The sequence below is a fragment of the Tauraco erythrolophus genome, chromosome 12 (assembly GCF_009769465.1).
Source record: "Tauraco erythrolophus isolate bTauEry1 chromosome 12, bTauEry1.pri, whole genome shotgun sequence".
Lineage (NCBI taxonomy): Eukaryota > Metazoa > Chordata > Aves > Musophagiformes > Musophagidae > Tauraco > Tauraco erythrolophus.
The window spans coordinates 7,288,329-7,307,479 of NC_141476.1; the positions used below are offsets into that span (position 1 = coordinate 7,288,329).

The 19,151-nt window shown below is 46.2% G+C and overlaps 1 protein-coding gene across 1 annotated transcript in view; it reads left to right on the plus strand.

The window, feature by feature from the left end:
- Positions 1-1,302: 1,302 nt before the first annotated feature.
- MAGI1 (membrane associated guanylate kinase, WW and PDZ domain containing 1) overlaps positions 1,303-19,151 on the plus strand; it is a 354,654-nt gene continuing 336,805 nt past the window's right edge. The window contains exon 1 of the mRNA XM_086618809.1: positions 1,303-1,588. Within this exon, the coding sequence (XP_086474935.1) occupies positions 1,303-1,588 (286 nt within the window). The remainder of the gene's footprint in view (positions 1,589-19,151) is intronic.

The window sequence follows — 19,151 nt, forward strand, 5'->3', positions numbered from 1 at the left end:
GGAGCATGACCTGGAAGGGACAGCTGGTACGTGCACACTTACTTCTTTTCCCCGTTTGAGTTTTGCACCAGTTCTGGGTAACTTTGAAGTGTTGTGGCCAAGGGCAAACAAACGGATGCACGTCCCTTTTCCTGGCAGAGACCTCGCTATAGGTCTGTCCAGCTCCTAAATGATTACACCGGCAATTAAAATGTGAGAACGTTCTTAACGTTGCAAATTCAAGCACTTAGAAATGCAGAAGTGGAGAACCAGGGATACAAGCACGGCTTTAACTCAGCCTGCACAAGCGCTTTGACACCATTTTAAGGACAGGCTTGTGCAAGTTTTCCCTCGGGACTTCTGCCTTGTCGTGTCCTCTCACTGTGTGTCTTGTTACAGAACAAACCCCTGGAAAGCACAGGTGAGCAGTGATTCCAGAGGTTTGCAACATGGAAAATCCTAGAAATCCTCCCGGGAAAGTAACGGATTACCGTCCCTCTTCCTCCCCCCTCCCGAAATATGAGCATCTCCAGGGGCTGAACTTCCCGAGTTGCTCCCAGCGGAGCGGTATTGGGGGGGGGGGGGGGGAGGCCCGTCTGCGCTCCCCAGCCCCTTCCCAGAGACGGATTATTTCTGCCGAAGGGTTTCACGGAAGCTGCCGCCCGGGGTACACGGACACTGACTTTTCCCTTTGGAAAAGTTGTCCGTGGGAGCGAGGCCCTTCGAACCGGGGCGCGCACCGGCACGGGGGCCCGGGAGGGAGCGGGGCCGGCCCGGGGCTCGCACGTGGGGCGCAGGAGGGGGCCGGGCCGGGCCGGGCCGTGCCGGGGGCGGGGAGGCGGGCGGGGGCCGGCCCGGGCCGGGGCGGGGTGTACGAGGGCGCCTGCGCCGGCGGCGCGGAGCGCGGCGGAGCGGGACGGACCGAAGTGTAACAAAACAAACGGGTCTTTGTATCGCCTTAAAGGCGCCGCCTCCGCGCCCCGCGCAGCGCCCGCGGACAGGGGCAGCAAAACAAAACAGCAGCGCGGGAGGGCGAGGACCTGCCGGATTTGCTTTTTCAGAGCTTTTTTTAAAAAGAAAAAAATTTTTTTTTTTTTTTTTTTTTTTGATAACACGGGAGAGGGACGGCGGAGGAAGGGAGGGCGGGAGGCGGGCGCGCGCCCTCCGCGGGCGCGGAGCCATGCGGGCCGCGCGCGGCCGGAGCGGGGCGCGGCGCCGGCGGTGATGGCTTGAGGGGCCGGCGCGGTCTATGAGGCAGCGGGTCGGCGCCTCCTGCGCACCTGCTTACCGCCCTTCCGCGGGCGCGGAGGGCCGCGCAGCACCATGTCGCGCGTCGTCCAGAAGAAGAATCACTGGGCCAGCCGGGTGCGGCAGTGCTCGCTCACCCGCGGGCCCGGCGGGCAGCTGGGCTTCACCCTGCTCGGCGGCGCGGAGCACGGCGAGTTCCCCTACGCGGGCGCGGTGGCGGGGGACGGTGAAGCGGCGCTGAGCGAGGGGGAGCTGCTGCTGGAGGTGCAGGGGGTCCGCGTCTCGGGACTGCCGCGCTACGACGTGCTGGAAGTGATCCGGAGCTGCAAGGACCCCATCGTGGTGAAAGCCGTCCGACAAGGTGCGAGCGGGGCCGGGACGGCTGCGGGCGCGGAGCCGGGGAGGGACGGGGACGGGGAGACCCGCTCCGCGCTGCCCACGGGGCGGCGGGGGAGGTGGAGGGGCCCCTCCGGCCATGCTTGGTAGCCAAGGGCGAGCGGGGTATGGAAGGGAGAGGCGATCGTTAGCCTTGGGGCGACCTAGGACCCCGAATGGAGTCCGACACGGCGTGAGTCAGTGCGCTCACGTTCGCACACACTCGTGTGCGCACCTTTACCCTGGGCGCTGGGGCACAGGCATCTTATGGTCCTGACTCAGGCTGGAGTCTCCCTGCAGTTTTCTGGCCTGCCTTAAACACACCGAGCGATTGCGTGAGACTTTCCCCAAGGCACCGCGGAGCCTCCAGCGCTCCCTGCGGGGGCACCCACGGGTGTCGGCGGGAGCCCTGTGGCCGGGGCTGACCCCTGGAGCGGCCAAGGCAGACCCACGGCTGGGGGAATGTGGGAGGAATTCCCTCCTTCTGCAGCTGAGCATCCTTTCGAGCAGCCGCGCTGCTGGGTGATGACTGGAGTCCCGTTCAAAAAGTGCGAGCATGTGATTGCCGGCTGCCCGCGTCGGGAAGGGAAAAGCTGCGACCTTCCTGCGAGGGCAGTTCCCCTCTCTGGCTGAAAGTCAGCTCGGGTTTGTTTTTTTTACCCTTTCCTGGTTTGCCCCAAGTGAGGGCACATCCGTGCTCCCAGCCCTGCAGCGCGCAGGTGAAGGCGTGCACAGGTAGCTCTCCCGCTTGGCTGGGGGAGAAGGATAGGAAGAGTCCTCCCATGCGAGATTATAAAAAACCCATTTCACATCCGTGTACTCACAACAGTCGGTCAACAGGTTAGCGTAACAGGGCCGGCTTGGGATTTCCAGGGCAGGACTTGGATTTAGTGCCGGGAAACTATTAGTGTCGCCGCAGCTGCTCCGAGGTTGGATGGATGGGCAGGATGAGCAGGACTGCAGCCGAACTTCTGGAAGTGTGTGGGGTGCAGGAGCACCCCGGAGTCAGCTCCAAGTGGAGGAAGGAAGGGAAGCTCTTCCAATCACCTGAGAGATTCCTTAGGGGAAAGTTTATTTGTCATCCAGATGTGTAGGCATCCCCAAGGTTGGGGGTTTTGCTGTGGCTGGGGTGCAAGAGGAGTATTTTTCTGTACTTGTTTCAACCCAGCCGGTCGCTGCAGACAAAATTTATGGGCAGCTGGCAGGACTGTCACCTGAAGTCTTGTCCCTAGCCTCGCCGATGAGTCTCGTCTCACTGAAAAGCTGCAGGCACTTGTTTCATGGCCATCCTTCAAAGTGCTGGAGCAGATCCCGGCAATGGGGTGTCAGAGAGGAGCTGAGCCGTGGCTGAGCTGTGCAATCCCCCTCTGCCACCTGCTCCCCTTCCGCAGGGGCAATGTCAGCTCAAAACTGCCCTGGAACTCATGTATGGAAGCACAGCTACTTGTTAGGCATTTCCAAGAGTCAGTAGAAACATTCCAGCAAAGTGTCGAACTCTCAACAAAACCAGTTTTCTTTAAACAAATATGTGTTTTTCCTGCTGCATTTTCTCGGCTTCACTGGGAAGTGGGGAGGGAAACTGAGCCAGCTGGTTTCCCTGCCCAGGCAGGAGGGGGAGAAGAGCATGAAGAAAAGTATGAGGAAATTAGGCAGTTGGTTTTTTTTTTTCTTTTACATACTGATTGTTTTAGCAGAAGTGTTAAAATACAGCTTCTGATGTTGCAATGTCATCGGTGCTGGTGGATGAAGGAAGGTGTGTAAAAAAACCAACCAACTGAAAAAAACCCCCAAATAAACAAAAACTTCTTCCCAACCAAGCAATTTGTTATTAAACTTTGTGTTATTTTGGAAACACTAGTTAGTCTAAAAAGAAATACGTAATGGAAATATACCAGAAATGTCAGAATTTAGTGGTAAATGTGTCTCAGCTCCAGGACATGGTCAAAAGAAGGGGCAGAGAGCTGAGTTTTAGCATACTGGTTGGGTTTACCTGGAAGTTGGGAGGAAAAGATTCCAAACCCTGCCTGGGGTCAGGGCAGGCACTTGAACCTTGGACCATCTTCATCTAGAGGTGAGAATCAAGCCCCTGGTTACTGTAGGATTGTAGTTACCCTCCCCCCCATCTTTGTGTTTTTTTTTTAAATGATTTATTAGACAAGAACATAGACTAGGGAAAAAAAATATTTTAAAATACTTAAATATTTTTGTGGTCTGGAAAGTGGTTCTCTGTGCCTGTCCATGATAGCCTGGCATCTGTGTGCCGTTCTGCGCAGAGCGGGAAGCTCCCTCGTGGATCAGGATCGTAAGTGTAGAAAAGGAGAGTGTTTTAATTAAAATGCATTACTTGTCTGATTAAAAATCTCATTATGAGGATGGCAACTGCCATTCAGCAGGAGGTGTGTGGCACTAGAGCAGCCAGCAAAGGAGCATGAAGATAAGATTGTAAACACGTTTTTAACCATGCTTCTCCTCCTCTTCCCAGTTCTTAGTGCCTAATCGACTGGTGCTGAAGTGCTAGAGCGATATTAGCCTGGAAATGTATATGTTTTATTGCCTTGTCTATTTTGTATGACATTTACAAGGCTGGAAAAACAGGAAATTTACTATAAATAAGTCAGTCATCTGCAAGCATGAACTGAGAAAATAACTGTTCTGACCTTGCACTTAGTGGAAGACAAGGGACTAGGTTGTGAAACGTAGGTGGAATAGGCTATGCACGAGCTTTATCATTAAATTAGGGTTTATAGGCTTACAGGTCCACGTGCAATATTTTTACTTGGTTTTGCAAGTCGTAAGTTTTAATAGGTTCCCACAAAGTATAAAAAAGGGGGACCTATGTGAATTTTCTTAATCAGAATAACAGTATTTAATACTGCTCGTATGGGATTTCTTGGTCCTTTGCTTACCCTGTGAGAAAGAGAGGGGAAAGCTAAAGAACTTTAATGAAGCTTTTCCTTTCTTTTCCCCATATGCCTCCTTTTTTGGTATTATGTTTGAGGAAAAACATATACCACTATAGTTGCCTGTTTTTTGGAGAGAGAGAGAGAGAGAGAGGAAGAATCTGCTGCCATGTATCTTAATAACTTTCAGAACTGTCAAATGTGTGAAAAAACCTCAGTTAACATTTAGTGCTTTTATGACTGACTGTTTCCATGTTACATCTGTGCCTAAATTCTGATGAAATTGGCAATTAACTCCTGTGGAGTTAATAAATGCATTTTTATTATTACTTGATCTGAGAGTATAGAATTAATAGATTGAATTATAGGAGCAATGGTCGCATATTCTTGCGTAAAGCTGGTGTTGCCTTAACACAATGATTTCTCGGTTGTATTGTGAACATTGCAGCTTCCTTGAATACTATTCACATTTTTCAAAATAGCTCACTTGGATAAATCAATAAGCATCAATAATAAAATGGGGCACGCTGTTTCTTCTTATGTGTCTTGATTAACAGAGTCCAGCACAACAGGAAAAAAAGTTTGTCACGCCGTTCTTCACAAGGGAAGAATTGAGGCTGTATCTATGAAAAATTGGCTGTTTTGTTTAAGGCAAGGTGTCTGGGTTTTCTTTCTCCCTCAGTGAGAGATGGGCGCATTCAGGGAGATTTCAGATTGTGGCCTTTTATTTTATTTATTTATTTATTTATTTATTTACTTCTTGGTTAGATGACCTGTCAGATGCTTGGTGTGGGAAACTGTCAAAGTTAATACGTCTGTACACTTACTTTTAAACTGTTTTTTAGTTCTCAGTTCAACACCTTGCTTCCCTAAAAAATCTCAGGATCCCAAGCTCCAAATGACCAATCACTTTTGAAACAGGAGATGTTGAGAACAGTTTACGCAATTAATAATTTTCATAGTACTTCGCAGCTGGGATGATCCCCCAGTAGGGAGGAGTTGTGGGGTGGTGGTTTTATTTTAGCCCTACACAGGGCAAACAGGAGCAGACGTGATCCCAAACAGAAACAGTCACTGTTTAACCAGCGCTATCAGCTGCGTTTTTCTTTTCAAACATTAACTTGACCCTACGATAAATTCTGAAATACGGTGCAGTGACTCAGTGCTTCGGTGTCAGGCTGGCATTTGCTATACGAGGCGACTGTGAAATGTTGAAATCAGTTACATGTACTAGTCTGAACGAAACCAGCTTCTTTCCAGAAGTTTGCGTGGACTGGTATTTGGACCTTTTCCTTTCATTTTCCTGAGAGGGCTTGCAAGAGAATTGCTGTCCTGGATATTTAATTTTTTTGTAGAACATCAAAAAAAGAAAGAAAGGTTGATGCATCTGTAAACTTTTTTTGTGTTCAGTAGTTTGGCAAACACTGGGAAGCAGAGTGTCACTTTGTTAGCTGGGTGACGCTGAACATCCCACGCTAAGGAGGTTGTGCTGGTGCCTGGCACTGCAGAGACCGAAATCAAGTGCTGATGCATACGTGCCTCCCTGAGATGTAGCAGAGCTTGTGTCCGTTTTAATGTGCAGGCGGCTGCCTCTGTTGAGCCAGCGAAGGGAAAAGCAGTTTGGAGAGCGAGCTCTTGCTGTACGTAGGAGTTCGCTTCTGTGGCACCACTTGCGAGCTCCAAAAAGCTTTTTTTCCTTTAATCTTTGTGTAGCTGAGTAGACAGTCACTTACACGGTGAATTCTGCGAGTTGTTTTTCCATTTGACCCAAATTCTCTGAGAACCCAAGTGGACTTGAAGTGGAGTGGAAGAATTTCCATCCCCAAACTTGGGAGACATTCATGCATTTTAGATTTGTGAGGCCTGTTTTTGACAGTGACCCGCTGGGATGAGCGTTGTGCGGGGTTAGTCGCTACTGAAACTTAAACCAAAAAAAGGTTTAAGGTCTCTTTCACATCACTTCTACTATATTTTGCTACAAATCAGTAATCTGCTTTCTTTAAAGTAGTGCTGCGTTTAGTAGTTGTGAAATGTGTATGTTTGTGTATTAAAGATACTGCTGTGCAGAAGACCTTATCTTTACTACGCCTGAATTTACAGTGTAGGTACTTGTGAGGATTTAGAAATTGACCCTGTTTGTGGTGAACCAGTCATCCCTCCTCTCCAGAGCCATGAGGTAGCACCCCAGAGATGGACATTAGAGCCTAAGTGCCACATCTTTTCTGTTACAAAAATTTTCAGGAATTAATATGATCCTTTTAATGGTGTGAAATGGGATTATGTTTTCCACAATAAAGTTAATCTTTCCACCCATTGAGATGGGACTCCAGGCTCTCTCTTTACGGCCAGTCAGATCACAGAGCAATTAAATCACAATTATAGTCTAATTATGAGCAGTCATTCAACATCGTTGCAAAATAAGATGTTAACACCATCCTGCATGTTGTTTTGGTTTATTTTTTAAGACCAATGCATGAGTGAATTATTGACATGCTATTGTGAGATTTAAGATTCATCTCCCATGTATCTTGTTAGAAATCTAAGAACTTCTTTTAACAGGTTTGAAAGGCAAACCATCGATAGCTCATTGTGTTCCTGTGTTTGGGACTGGCATTTTTCTCTGGTTCAGACTGGGATCATTCATGGATCTTTTCTGACTGTTTCTATATCTCTTTATTGGGTGCTTGAGAAATACCCTGCTCCTCTGGCATTGTGTGTTTGTGCACAGGGAAAACGTTTGCCCAAGGGCAGCTACGTTGAGGTGTAAAGATCTTCTGAGCAGCATTGTTGTGACTGTGCAGAACTGATGATTTGCGCCAACACATTTCTCATTCGTTAGATTTCAGCGTCGCTCAGATTTAAGGTAATGTGGAAACTGAGAAGATGCTGCTGCTGCCTCAAGGGCTTTTTCTATCGCATTAGCAAGGTCTGAGCTGTGAGCAAGGGTGGGATCTTTGGGACCTCTGTTGAGGGTTTTCTAAGATAATTGAACAAGTTTGTTATTTACATTCCCTATACTTCAGTCCAGATGCAAGTTATGCTTGCTAGTTGTTCCAGATGTTTGTTTTTTTTTTCACACTACCTCTGACTGGAACTCATAAGTCAAGGCATGCAGGTTTTGATCTTTGTGTGCTGCAAGTGACTTAAATTTCTTGGGGAAAAGCATGGAGTACTGGTTCTGTATGAGCAACTGCCATGAATTTTTAGAAAGACTATGACGAGTTTGAGGCAAAATGTTAGCTGAAGGCAGGGATCCTTTCTGTGAGCGATCAGTAGTACTTGGAGGGCTGATGCTCAGACCCTTCTGTCCCATCTGAGCTCCTTCCAGCTCCGTGTCTCAGCTCCTGGAGCAAAAAAATACAGGATCCTTCTGGGCCATGTTTCTGTGGAGTTTTTCCTCTAGCTCAGCTGTGGAAAAATTTTATTTTTGCCTTTTAGAAATTGAGTATTAAGTGACCTTTTTGCACGAAGGGCTCAGAGATGGGTCATCCCTCCTGTGATCTATGAAGACCTTACCCGCTCCTGTTCCCCTGTCACCGGAGGCACTGCTTGCAGGGCAGAGAAAACAGCAGCTTTTCAGGGCTGAGTGACAGTGTTGCTGAGCGTGCAAGACCAGCTCCTGCAGAAACATAATTTTCACTGCTATCATCATTTTCTCTGTCTCTCTTGACACTTGATGTTTTGTTTTCTCACTTTGTATTTCAGTCTCACACAACTTGCTCTGCCTTAGCTGTTGTGGCAGTTTAACGGGTGAGGCTCCGAGTCCCACCGGAGCCAGCAGCCTGTAGACATCCACATGTTAAGTGCGTTTGATGGTTTAAGTTTGGGATTCTCTGCAAGGATCTGGTGTTGGGGAAATAAACCTAAGCCTAGGCTATTGGCTAGAGTTTGTTTTCTACTGGTCTGATAGAGAGCTGTGGCTGTCTGTTTCCAGAGTAGCTTGGCAGCTTTTACATTGGGATGGTAAGTTGGCAGATTTGGATTTATTTTCTTTATTTTTCTTTTTTGCTTTTCCTTCTAGACCAAATAGGTGGACCAGCATCCTTCTTGGCCTTGCCAGAGCAGCATGGCTCAGGGTAGCTGGGATATTTTTGTTGAGATCCACCCTTTGGTTTCCAAAGGTCAGACACTCCATCCATCCTCCCTCCTTTGACATTTTAAATGGTTTCCAGAGCTATGCCGCTGCTACGGGCTGGAACGATGGCACCACTCGCTCTGCTAGTCCCAGTCCTGACTTTGGCATAATTTGTGCTGAACTGTTTTGTGTTAGTAATATTATTTAAACCTACTTTTTTTTTTTTTTTTTTTTTTTTTTTTTTTTTACTGCCCTTAATAGACCTTGGAGAAATAAAATAGTTTATTCTTCAAGTCCTGACATTTTGGGTTACATTTTTACAGACTTGTCTTTTGACTAAGAACAGTTCCTGTTTTTATATTTCAGAAGGCTTGTGTCATAACTTAAAAGAAAAAGAAGGTAAAAATATTTATGGGATTTCATAGACTGTCCCCTATTAGACTAAACAATAGCACTTATTACACGGTGTGAAAATAATGCAAAGCGCCCTGTCTTCCTAATGGAACAGGAAAAAAAACAAACAAAGCCTTTGGGATGACTTGCAGAGTGGAACAGATGCCCTTACAATTGGAAGGCATTTGAATAAGGAATCGGTTTTGCATGGTTTGCTAATCCTTGACTAAAGAGTTCATTGTCTCGAATTATACATCGGTAATTTTGGAGCCCTGAAGTCAGTGCTCCAGTACAATTAGGTTGGGAAGAGACTGACTTTTCTTTCTTCATATCCTTAATCACAGTGGCATGTTTTTTAAGGGGAAAACCTCAACTCTCGGTTTTTCATTTAGTTATTAACAAAAAAGCCTTTGAAAAAGATGTTGCCTAAAATCCAGCCACTCCCTCAACACAAACAAAGCTGTGCAGATATTGTGTACTTTCAAAAAAAACTTTGATGTTCAACTTCTTGTATTCCAGTGGCGCAGATCCTGCTTTAAGTGGGTGTTAGTCCAAACTGATGACAGACAGAGATGTCTCGGATTTTTTTTGGATGCATGGGAGAGAGAGATGGGAAAGTTACCTCCCAAACAGGCTGAACTGGGCAGGTGAGGACCTGGGCTGCAGAATAACTGTGAAAAGACTTTTCTTAAAAATAGCAAGGAACACGCCTGTCCTCCTTTCCCAAAGGTGGTGTAGAACTCCCAATTAGCAATTTAAGTGGCAGGGATACAGGAGGATGCTCCTGGGGCTTGGACCTCCAGAGGAATAATTCATCGGAGCCTTGCAGGAAGCCAAGTGTGGTTGGAGGAGAGGGAAAGAGAGATGGGTAGCAGGAGATATGTGAAAGATACCAAAAGCATCAGGTTGAGGAAGGATTTCCCTGTTCACTGCTGGATTTGTTACTGATGCTGAGGCTGTCTCTAAAAGCAGGGGTTTTCTGCAGGACCAGCCAGGAGCATGGTTGTCTTTCCAGCTGATGACAGATGTCTGTCCCAGAGCAGTCTAGACAAACACCTTTCTGTTCCAGGCACCCTAAATGCCTATGTCGATATATGAGATAGACAACTTTGCTGTTGAATATCCTGTTAGGATGTGGTACCTGAAATAACTCGTGCTCCTCCAGGCTGTTGCTGGATGCATGGCTCCCTGTGCAGCGCAGGACGTGTGGCATGGTGCAGCCCGGGGGTAGCTCGTCCCCAGTGAGCCTGGGGAGGAGAAGTCTGCAGTTTGGCTGGATTTGGGGACGTTGTCTTCTCCAAGCTGAGTCTCCCCTTTGCAGTGCTGGTGCTTGGGGAAGGTGCTGTGGGACAGGATGCCCGATGGGGCTTTGGCAGCCACCGGTCCAGCCCAGGCTTTGTTCTCTCCCTGTCCTAAGGGTGAAAGAGGGATTAGTCTGATGGAAAACAAAGAATCATGTCCTTCTCTTTTCCCTGGTATGCATTTTTCCTTAAACATTGAAGTGACTAATATAGAATATCTTCCTAACGCGCCCTGACTGTGGCTGAGAGGAAGAGCAGCCGCCTGTCTGCGTGAGCATGGCCGGAGGCTCTGCTGGTTCACAGTGGGGCACTCTGGGGAGCAGGATTCAGTTGTTTTTGAAGAAAATTGGTAATTTGTTTGTTTATTGAGAGGGAATGGCTATTTTTGTTGTTGTTAGACTGTCTTTTGCCCATACCCGGCAAACTTTGTGTGTTTGTTTTATGTGCGTATACCAAACTTGCTTAGCGATGGTATATCGTGTTTTGTCAACTTTTGCATAGTCTGTAAGTGCTGTGGAGTCCTCCCTGTCACCTGTTACCTGCTGTTACTTGTCAGACTGTTTCCAAATGGACATCTGAGCTGACAAATGCTTTTCTACGTTTAACATATCTGTATTACCCTTTTTTTTTTTTTTAATGAAGATGTATGAACAGACAGAGATTGTTGACCTAATTTCACATGGAGATATTTTTGTCTGAATTTTTTGTCTGAACTTAACCATGGTCTATATAAATCCTTCATGTCGCAGAAAGCTTTGTTTACTGCACGTGGAGCGAGGCAATTAAACTTCCAGTAACTGCCTGTCTCTGGCTTTCAGTGGGACGTGCAGAACTGCTCTGGGCAACATCCAGACAGGGCGTTAAGGGCACCAGGGCTGTGCTGGTCCAAGGGTTGGCTGCTCAGGCAGGTTACGTGTAGGGGAGAATCTTTATATCTACACACAGCCTACACCCAGTCTGAGAGGAGGAGCTCGTGAAAATAATGTGTATCACCTGTCAAAATAGTTTGAATTCTTGGGTGAGGCTCTTAGAACATGTGACTGGTGTCTGTACATACATATATGTATATATTTAATTTTTGGACTTTAGCATTCATGTTGTCAAATGCTGCTTTAATGAAGAGTTCCAGAATCTCTTCTTCACATCTCTTTTTTTTCCTTCTTAATGGAAAGTAATCCCATGACTCTGGCAGCTCAGGCTGTTGAACAGCCAATGCCGTAGACTTCACTGTAAGTGGCAAAATTTGTTGTTAGCGCAGCTATTTGAAAGCTGGAAAGGAAGAACATGAAACCACCACCATTATGGCCGAGAACGGTTCCCATGCCCCTTACCTCATCACGAGATGCATGGGCAGCCTCTGATCCTGTAAAAGCATTTAAATTCATTTCTGTGGTGTTCCTGTGGTGAAACTGTTTCAGCGATACTTGTCCTGTAAATCGTCTGCAGGAACACGTTGGTTTTGAAAGACAGCTCATTCCTGAGACCTCTCCCGCTTTCTAAGTGGGTTATGCCATGTGGCTGCTGAAGAAGATCCAGATTCCCTTTTCCTGACAAATACTGGGGACAGCTGCTATCTAGACCTTTGTTTGGACCCTGTGAGTCATTTTGATAGTGCAGGAGGGAAAACTAAAGCACACCTATAAACGTTATCTCGGAAGGGTGCCCGGTTTCGCTGTACACACAGGTGTCTGGCATTTTAAAGGCAATAAAGTGGCATTTAGCTCCCTCGATCCGGAGGCAGGTGGCAGTTACTCTTTAACAGAAGGTCATTCCTTTATGGGGGTGGGAGAAGTGGTGAATACTTGGTTGCATGATGGCAGTCTTTCAAGCCTGATGAAGTTTGAGGTCCTGTTGTGCCAGGCAGTGCATGAACCTGAGGGAGTTGTCCTTGCCTGGATGCTTTGCAGGAGAGGGAGAGAGAGGACTGAAAAGACCCTGAGTGATATTTGGAGGGTGGAAGCCAAGCACAAAGGCTGCACGACTCAGTCGGGATGCTTGTGGCAAGGTTGTGGACCCACAAATCTCAGCTTCCCGTCACTGTGCTATGGGCCTCTGCTGCTTCCCAGATCCAGGGAAGTGGCTAAATTGCTTCAGCTGGAGCAGCTCCCTTCAGCATTGCCAGGCTGTCCTGCTCAGATGGAGGTTTGCCATGACAGTGTTTCCATTTAAAACACCCTATAGGTTTTTTTTACTGTGTGCTTGTAAAACGTGTCAAAAGCTGGAATTTTTATCTGCAAAAGAGATGACCTAGGGACAGTCCAAGGTGGCTTTTCCATTCGTTTTGTTTTCTGTTGCAAATTTTCCAGTTGTATTAGTTGATGCTGGAAACACACACATATCAGTTTTTCCAGGAGCTAAATACAGTCTTTTTTTTTTTTTGTCCTTTTTTTTTTTTTTTTTCCCCCTAGTTCTGATCTGGGATAGGATATCTTGGTCACATCGCAGACTGGTAAGCAGTTAGTGTGTAAATTTGGGTCTGCTGAAGCTGTTAGACATGAGAAAAGCCCCAGTAAAAATGAGAGTGCTTAAATTTAAGCATGTGCTAATGTAACACATTGCAGAAGGCTTTTTCTGTCTGTGTGTGAAAGATGCTATAATTGGTGCTGAGGCTTGCCTAAACCAGTGTGGAAATTGCTGTTTGCCTAAAAGCCGGGCAAGTTGTCACAACCCCGAAGAGCTCATTGACGTTAAAAGGTTGCAGTGGATTAACCAAAATCTATTTCGAATTGATTTAACGTAGCTGGTGCGTAACTCAGCCTGATCGTCCGCGCCCGGCTCTGGCGCTGCCGAGCCCGGCGCTGGTCTGAGTACCGAGACCGAGGGGCTGAGTCGTCATCGCATCTCACTGCAACGGTACTGCCTGCTGTCCCCGAAAGATGCTGGGGAAAACAAGGAAGCCCTGGCTCCCAAACTGGCTCAGCTCAGTTAACTCTTATTTTCAGTGTTCTCCTCTCGTGCAGTTCAGCGTCTGCTGTAGCAGTAGCTGCCCGGATGGGATCTTGCCCCTGGCTGGGAGTACAAGTATTTTTCCATGGTGCAATTGAATTGGCAGGGAAGGTCACAGCAGCTGCCTGGCTGGAGCCCGTTTCAGGAGGTGCTGGATGCAGTAATCTCTTGGTTGATTTCTGACAGTATTTCTGCTGCCTCTAGCACCTCCCGCCCTCCAGGTCTTTGACAGGGGGCGGGCATGTACTTGTCAGGAAGCTTAAAAACTTTTCTTTAAAAACTTAGGGACTTTTTTATTCATTTTACAGGCTTAATTAAAACTGGTGTTCCTCTTTTCGTATGTTGATCGCAGATGGAGGTAGATTTTACAAACAATAGTTACGCAGCTGATTTTTGCTGCTGTTCGGCTCCTGTTGCTTCATTTTTATAAACTTCAAGCATCTTCCCAGCAACCTGTGGGCTGTGTCAGGCAGAGCCCACTCCTCCCTGAGCACCCGGCTGAGCAAAGCCTTCCCGTCAGCATCACCAGCTGATAAACAAAACTTCATCGAGGCCTCTAAAGGACAGACCTTTCATGTATTTGGACACAGCAGCAGCACTGCTGAATGCTGATAGCTGCCTGAACCAGTGGCAGAAACAATGGGGAATGTTTATTGCATGTTTATTTTTCCTCCAAGTCCCTGATGTAAAAGAGACTTAGTGTTATTATGCATTGCAGTGGGTCATGTTCGGAGAACTTTTTGCCTTAAAAATGTTGTTTCTAGCTCAAGTTTAGCAAAAAGATGGTCTCAGACTCAGCTCTCTTTCAGATAGTATTTCACATCTATACCTTGTAATATCCAGGTGAGCTTTAAGTTGCAACGTTTACAGAAAATATGTCTGAAATTTCCCCCTCTTGGAGGCAAATAAACAATATTCACACTTCCTTGCACCTGCTCACCAAGCTGCCTGAAACCAAGTTAAAAAATACAGAATGATATTTGCATTATTTCCCCCTTCTCTCAACCCTGTGTTTCCTCTTCACTGGTCGAATCAAATGGCAGTGACATTTCAAAGTCTTCCTGAATGGCAAAATTAGAAATATTCCTTTTCTAAGAAGTCTGCAAGAGGTAGTTTAAACATTGCATGCAGCCACTCCAGTAGGAAGTTGTTTAACTTGTCGAAATCTCTCTTTTGCTGCAGAACTTCTATTGAAAATGACAAATTGCTTAAAGCAGTTTCCATGTTAATCTTTAAAAAATTCAGTTTCTTTCCATCCAGAACACGTGGAAGGCATTTGTGCATTTGCCTGACTGTTCCTCTGTCCTAACGCTTGCACTCGGTGGCTTTAGACTTCATGTAATTTTCACATGCAGCTGCTTGGGGTTTTGTTTTCCTCAACTTTCTATTGAATGGGGATTTTTTTTTTTTTTTCCCCACCTCACTGCCTTGGCTTAGACATGAAAAGTCAAATATCCCCCCAATTCAGACTTTGGGGACCACAGGCAGAGCAGAGGAGGAATGCCTGAAGGTCTTTGCTTTTCAGAAGTGGTGTTCTGAGCGTTGGGAAATCCACAATTCAAGCTGGAAAGTCTGCGTCCGCAGCGGAGTCGTTGTAATGTCCTTTAAAAGTGTTGAGCAGTGTTAACGCTTCACAAAATGACAAAACATCTTTTCCTGAAACGTTTTCAACGAATTCTCTGTAGCTGTCACGTTAGCAGGAGGTGCCAGATACAAAGCCATACAATTGGCTGTAACTGCTGTAAAAGTAAAAATTCCTCAATTGAAAAGGCTTTTTTGTTGTCTTTTTTTTTTTTAAAGCAAAGAGATTTCGAGTTACTGTTGTGCTCAGGTGACCCTGACGAGAGCAGCACACTCTGTGCTATGTGTCCCATGAGGATGTATTGCCAAGCCTTGGGCTTGTGAAAAAAGAGCGTGTGGAAGAGAAGTGGGTCTCCTTAGCAATGCTCAGTAAATGGCAGCCTCTGAAAATAAGGTGAAAATTCTATTTCTGGAGCCTTAACAGTCCAAGGTGAGGCTTTCTGTGCTCTTCCATTCACTTGGAGTGAGTTGCACCAGCGTATTCATTTGCAGAGCTGCTTTTTGGTGGCCCTGCTGAAGTCTCTCTGGCTGGAGATGGATCCTTCCCTGGGGCCACGAGCAGAAGGTCGTGTGTGTGTGTGTCCACCGGTGTCTTCCAGACTTGACCGAAAGGCAGGATTTGGGCTGCACCCAGGTCTGTGGAACTGAGGGCACAAACTGTTCCCTTTCAGACTGGAAGGTGCTTTGCCTCAAATGGCATTAGATGAAAAGACACCAGCATTGCCCCATTGCTCTGCTTGAGACAACCCTGTTGCTCAAGAGGGATGATGGCCGAGTTAGACAGCAGTCAGGAGGGGATTTGAGGACAATCCAAATGCTATTTCTATAACTTGAAGGCATGTCATATCCTGGCACTTCTATTTTTACCCACTTTTCTTGTAATATTGTTTTTATTTTATCTGCTACGATCCCTTCGTTTTTGGCAGCTTTGGACTGATGTGGTATTTTGCCTTTTTTTGTAGCTATTCCTTTGTTGCTTTTTAACATTTTGTCACAGTGTTGTGGTTTTTTTTTTTTTCTCTCTAAAATGGCACTTAAAAAAAGTAATGGTTAAAAATTTTCTGGGTTCTGGCTTTGTTTTTCTTTCTGTGAGTGATTTTGGGAATTAACTTGATGCCGGAATGATGCTGTTTTCTTTGATGTAGGATGTGTCACTGCGGATTCGGGTGAGCTGTCCGCTCAGTTGCTTCCAGTTGCAAATACCGGTTAATATAATCTGTTTTAGAAGATGGTGTTAGCAACTGGCACCCACTGGTAAGAATAACCTGTCCCTGGGAGGGTGTCCTGATCTCTCATAGGCAGAAGGCGGTTCATGCCTGGAAGCATGGAGGCTTTATATACCTTGTTATAGTGTTTGTTGACTTTTGTGGAATATCAGATGCTGCCTTTGGCTATTCTTGTTATGTGAAGAAATGTCTGATCTGTTTCTGAACCTTGCAGAGCTCCCTGATATTGGGCATGTTTTATTTTTTTTAAATGGATATTAAACCTGCCTTGCTGGCTGTTGCATCTCTGATAAAATCAGTGACCCCTGAATATCCTGCAGGTACTTACTGCAAAACCAGCTTCTTTCTTACTGTAAGAAAGTGAGGGCTTTAGTCCCTTTCCTCTTGCAACGTATTTGGGTCGTTTCCTGCCTGTCCAACAGCAGCATCATCACAAGCAGGACTGAGTTGCTGTCGTGTTCCCACAATTTCATGCCTGTGGTTGATAATTAACCCGTTTCTTTAATGATGGTGCCATATTTACTCTGAAGACCTTTTTTTCTTTCCTGCTCTCCAATGACAGTCCAGATTACATGCAGTCTCTTCCCAACAAACCACTGGAGTTAGTTAATATTACACCAGAGGTGTGCTAGTGAAAACCCTTGTTACTTGTACGGAGGGAATTAACCTTTAATATCTGGGGTTTATTTAATATCTCAGGTCAAGACAATGCACAAGAATGTAGGAGTAAATGCCTTTAAAATGCAAGTTGAGCAATGGGTGCAGGTATCTGATCAGCAGCATTTGTAATAATTGATATACCAGCAAGAATTTTTTTTTCTTTTTTGGGGGGGTGGCATTTGGTTTTTAGAGCATACAGACCCAGATTCTGCATGAGACTCTGCAAGCTGAGAGGGCAGATGCAAGGTCCATCTCAATGTCAGTATTTGGAAAGGGTCCCGTCCCGCTTTGCTCGCTGTCCCCACCGAGGCTCTGGCAGCGGTGGCTTTTGTGGGGCGAGTGGTGCCGGGATGCCTGGCTGGGACATGGTGCCTGGGACTGCTGGATGTTTGCAAGGTCCGGTCTAATGGCAGTGCAGGCAGCATCCTCCTACTCCCGTTTCTGGGGGGTGCAGGGCTGCATGAGCAGGGAATCGTCCCTCTGCGGACGTGCCAGGCGTACGCTTGCAGGATTCAGTGTTCCTAGGTATGGGCATGGCAAAGCACACAACATTGGCATTAATGAGCACTCGTGCAGTTTGAACTAGAATAAAAACTGTTGCAAAACTTACGTACTGAGTAACACCAAAGTCTGTTTTCCTGGAGAGAGATGGGTGTTTGTGGAGCCGCCGGGGCTTAGCTCCTGCGTTGCTCCCCTTTCAAACATGCCATGTTTTGATTTATCTTCTTTCCCCAGAACCTCCTTTCAGCCTTAAAAAAGCAATGCCTATCATCACTGTTGTCGGGAGCCTGCGTGGCAGTTTGAGTTACTGCCTTTCCGTTTCTAGTGCCATGTAAGCAAGCGTAAATCTGTATATTATACCAATTTACATTTGGTGGGATTTGTCCTGACACGTCCAAAGCTTCTGACTCTTGATCCGTTGTATGAGCAACTTCTTTAATATGGAGCCCCGGGGACAAGACCCAATTTAAAATACAGTTGTGCAGGTAAAAACAGAAAGGCACGGACTGTGCTCCTGTGGACTGCAACTAAACTAGCTGAGGAGTTTAAACTCTCCTCTGTGTTTCATCTCGAGTGCTGCACTCCCCATGGCAACACGAGCTGCTGGCCTGAGCCTTGCCTTGGCCAAGGCAGAAGCCGTCCGGTGCGGGCTGAGTGCCGCGCCGGGACTTCACCGTGGGAAGAGGCCGATAGCGTTAATTCCTCAGCTGCCTGCAGGATGATACGGTTTTGCTTTTTTTGTGTATACTACTTTTATTTAGGTCAGCCTGGCTTTTTGAATTATAAGATGCCTACAGGTATCTCCTCAAGTTCTTGTTGGTGTGGTTTTAGATTGTATTATTATTGTTATTTTTTCCGTTTATTTTTACTCTGCCTAGTGTGCATTTCTTCCTTCAGGAACAAGGTGGTTTTAAATAGAATGTAAACTGCAAAACTTCCACTAACTCTGTAAAGTGATAGCAATGCACCCCTGCTAACTCTGTGAAACACCTTGGCTTGAAAGTTTACTACATCAGCTTTATGAGATTCAAAGCTTTTTGCAGCAGATGAAAGGAAGGCTTTGCTGTAAAATCCTGTTCCTTGCTAATCTGGCTTTTCTTCAAATATTCTGAAGGTAAATGCAAGCTATCACAGAACTTGCTGTGTGCTTTGTAAACCTGTAAAGGAGAAGTTGGGCATACATGTGAGTAACTAACTGTGTTAAATAAACGAAGCAAGAAAACGTGCCGTAGTTGCTTGGTAGAGACTACTGTCATTTGGGACTGATTTTTCAAAGAACTTCGTTTCTAATTCTAGATCATGAGATTTTTAAGTATGTGCAGAGGCTGTTGAAATCAGTAGCTCTAAAGGGCCGGATTTTAAGTGATACCTAAAATATACAGGTTTCTTATGGAGCATGTTATATATATATGCATATAGTGGAAATCCATCACTGTAGGGTCAGGGATAGATTCCTGTGCAGCTAGAAACTATTGGGGAAGAAACTTAGTGTATTGCCAGTTTTGGGCTAACACTTTATTTTTCTTAGATACTTTTGTAATTCTTTTTATGGGCACTGATTTACTTCTGTGACACACCACGTTGCAGACAAGGGCAAAAGTTTAGCAATCTGCAGCGCAGAAGGGCTGATTTCATTGCCAGCTGCTGATTCTGGCTGTGCAGCTCTCGTACCAGCCAATTAAACCCAAACTCATTACAGCCTTTGTGGTTTGGAAGTGAAGTGTTCCTGCCTTTAATTCGTAGTTTTACAGGATGTTGGTTTAGGCTGGAGGTTTGCAAAGCTTGAAATCTTGTATTTTTCCTCTGGTGTGTGTTCAGGGGGTAAGGGAGGTGAACAAGGAGAGCTGCATGGAGAGTTGCGTACCATGAAATGGGAAGGTGTGCGTTTCTCTTCGAGAGCATCGTGAACCTGCAGTCACCTCCTAAAATTTTCATGAGATACTGTAATATCTGAGGTACCAAGTTG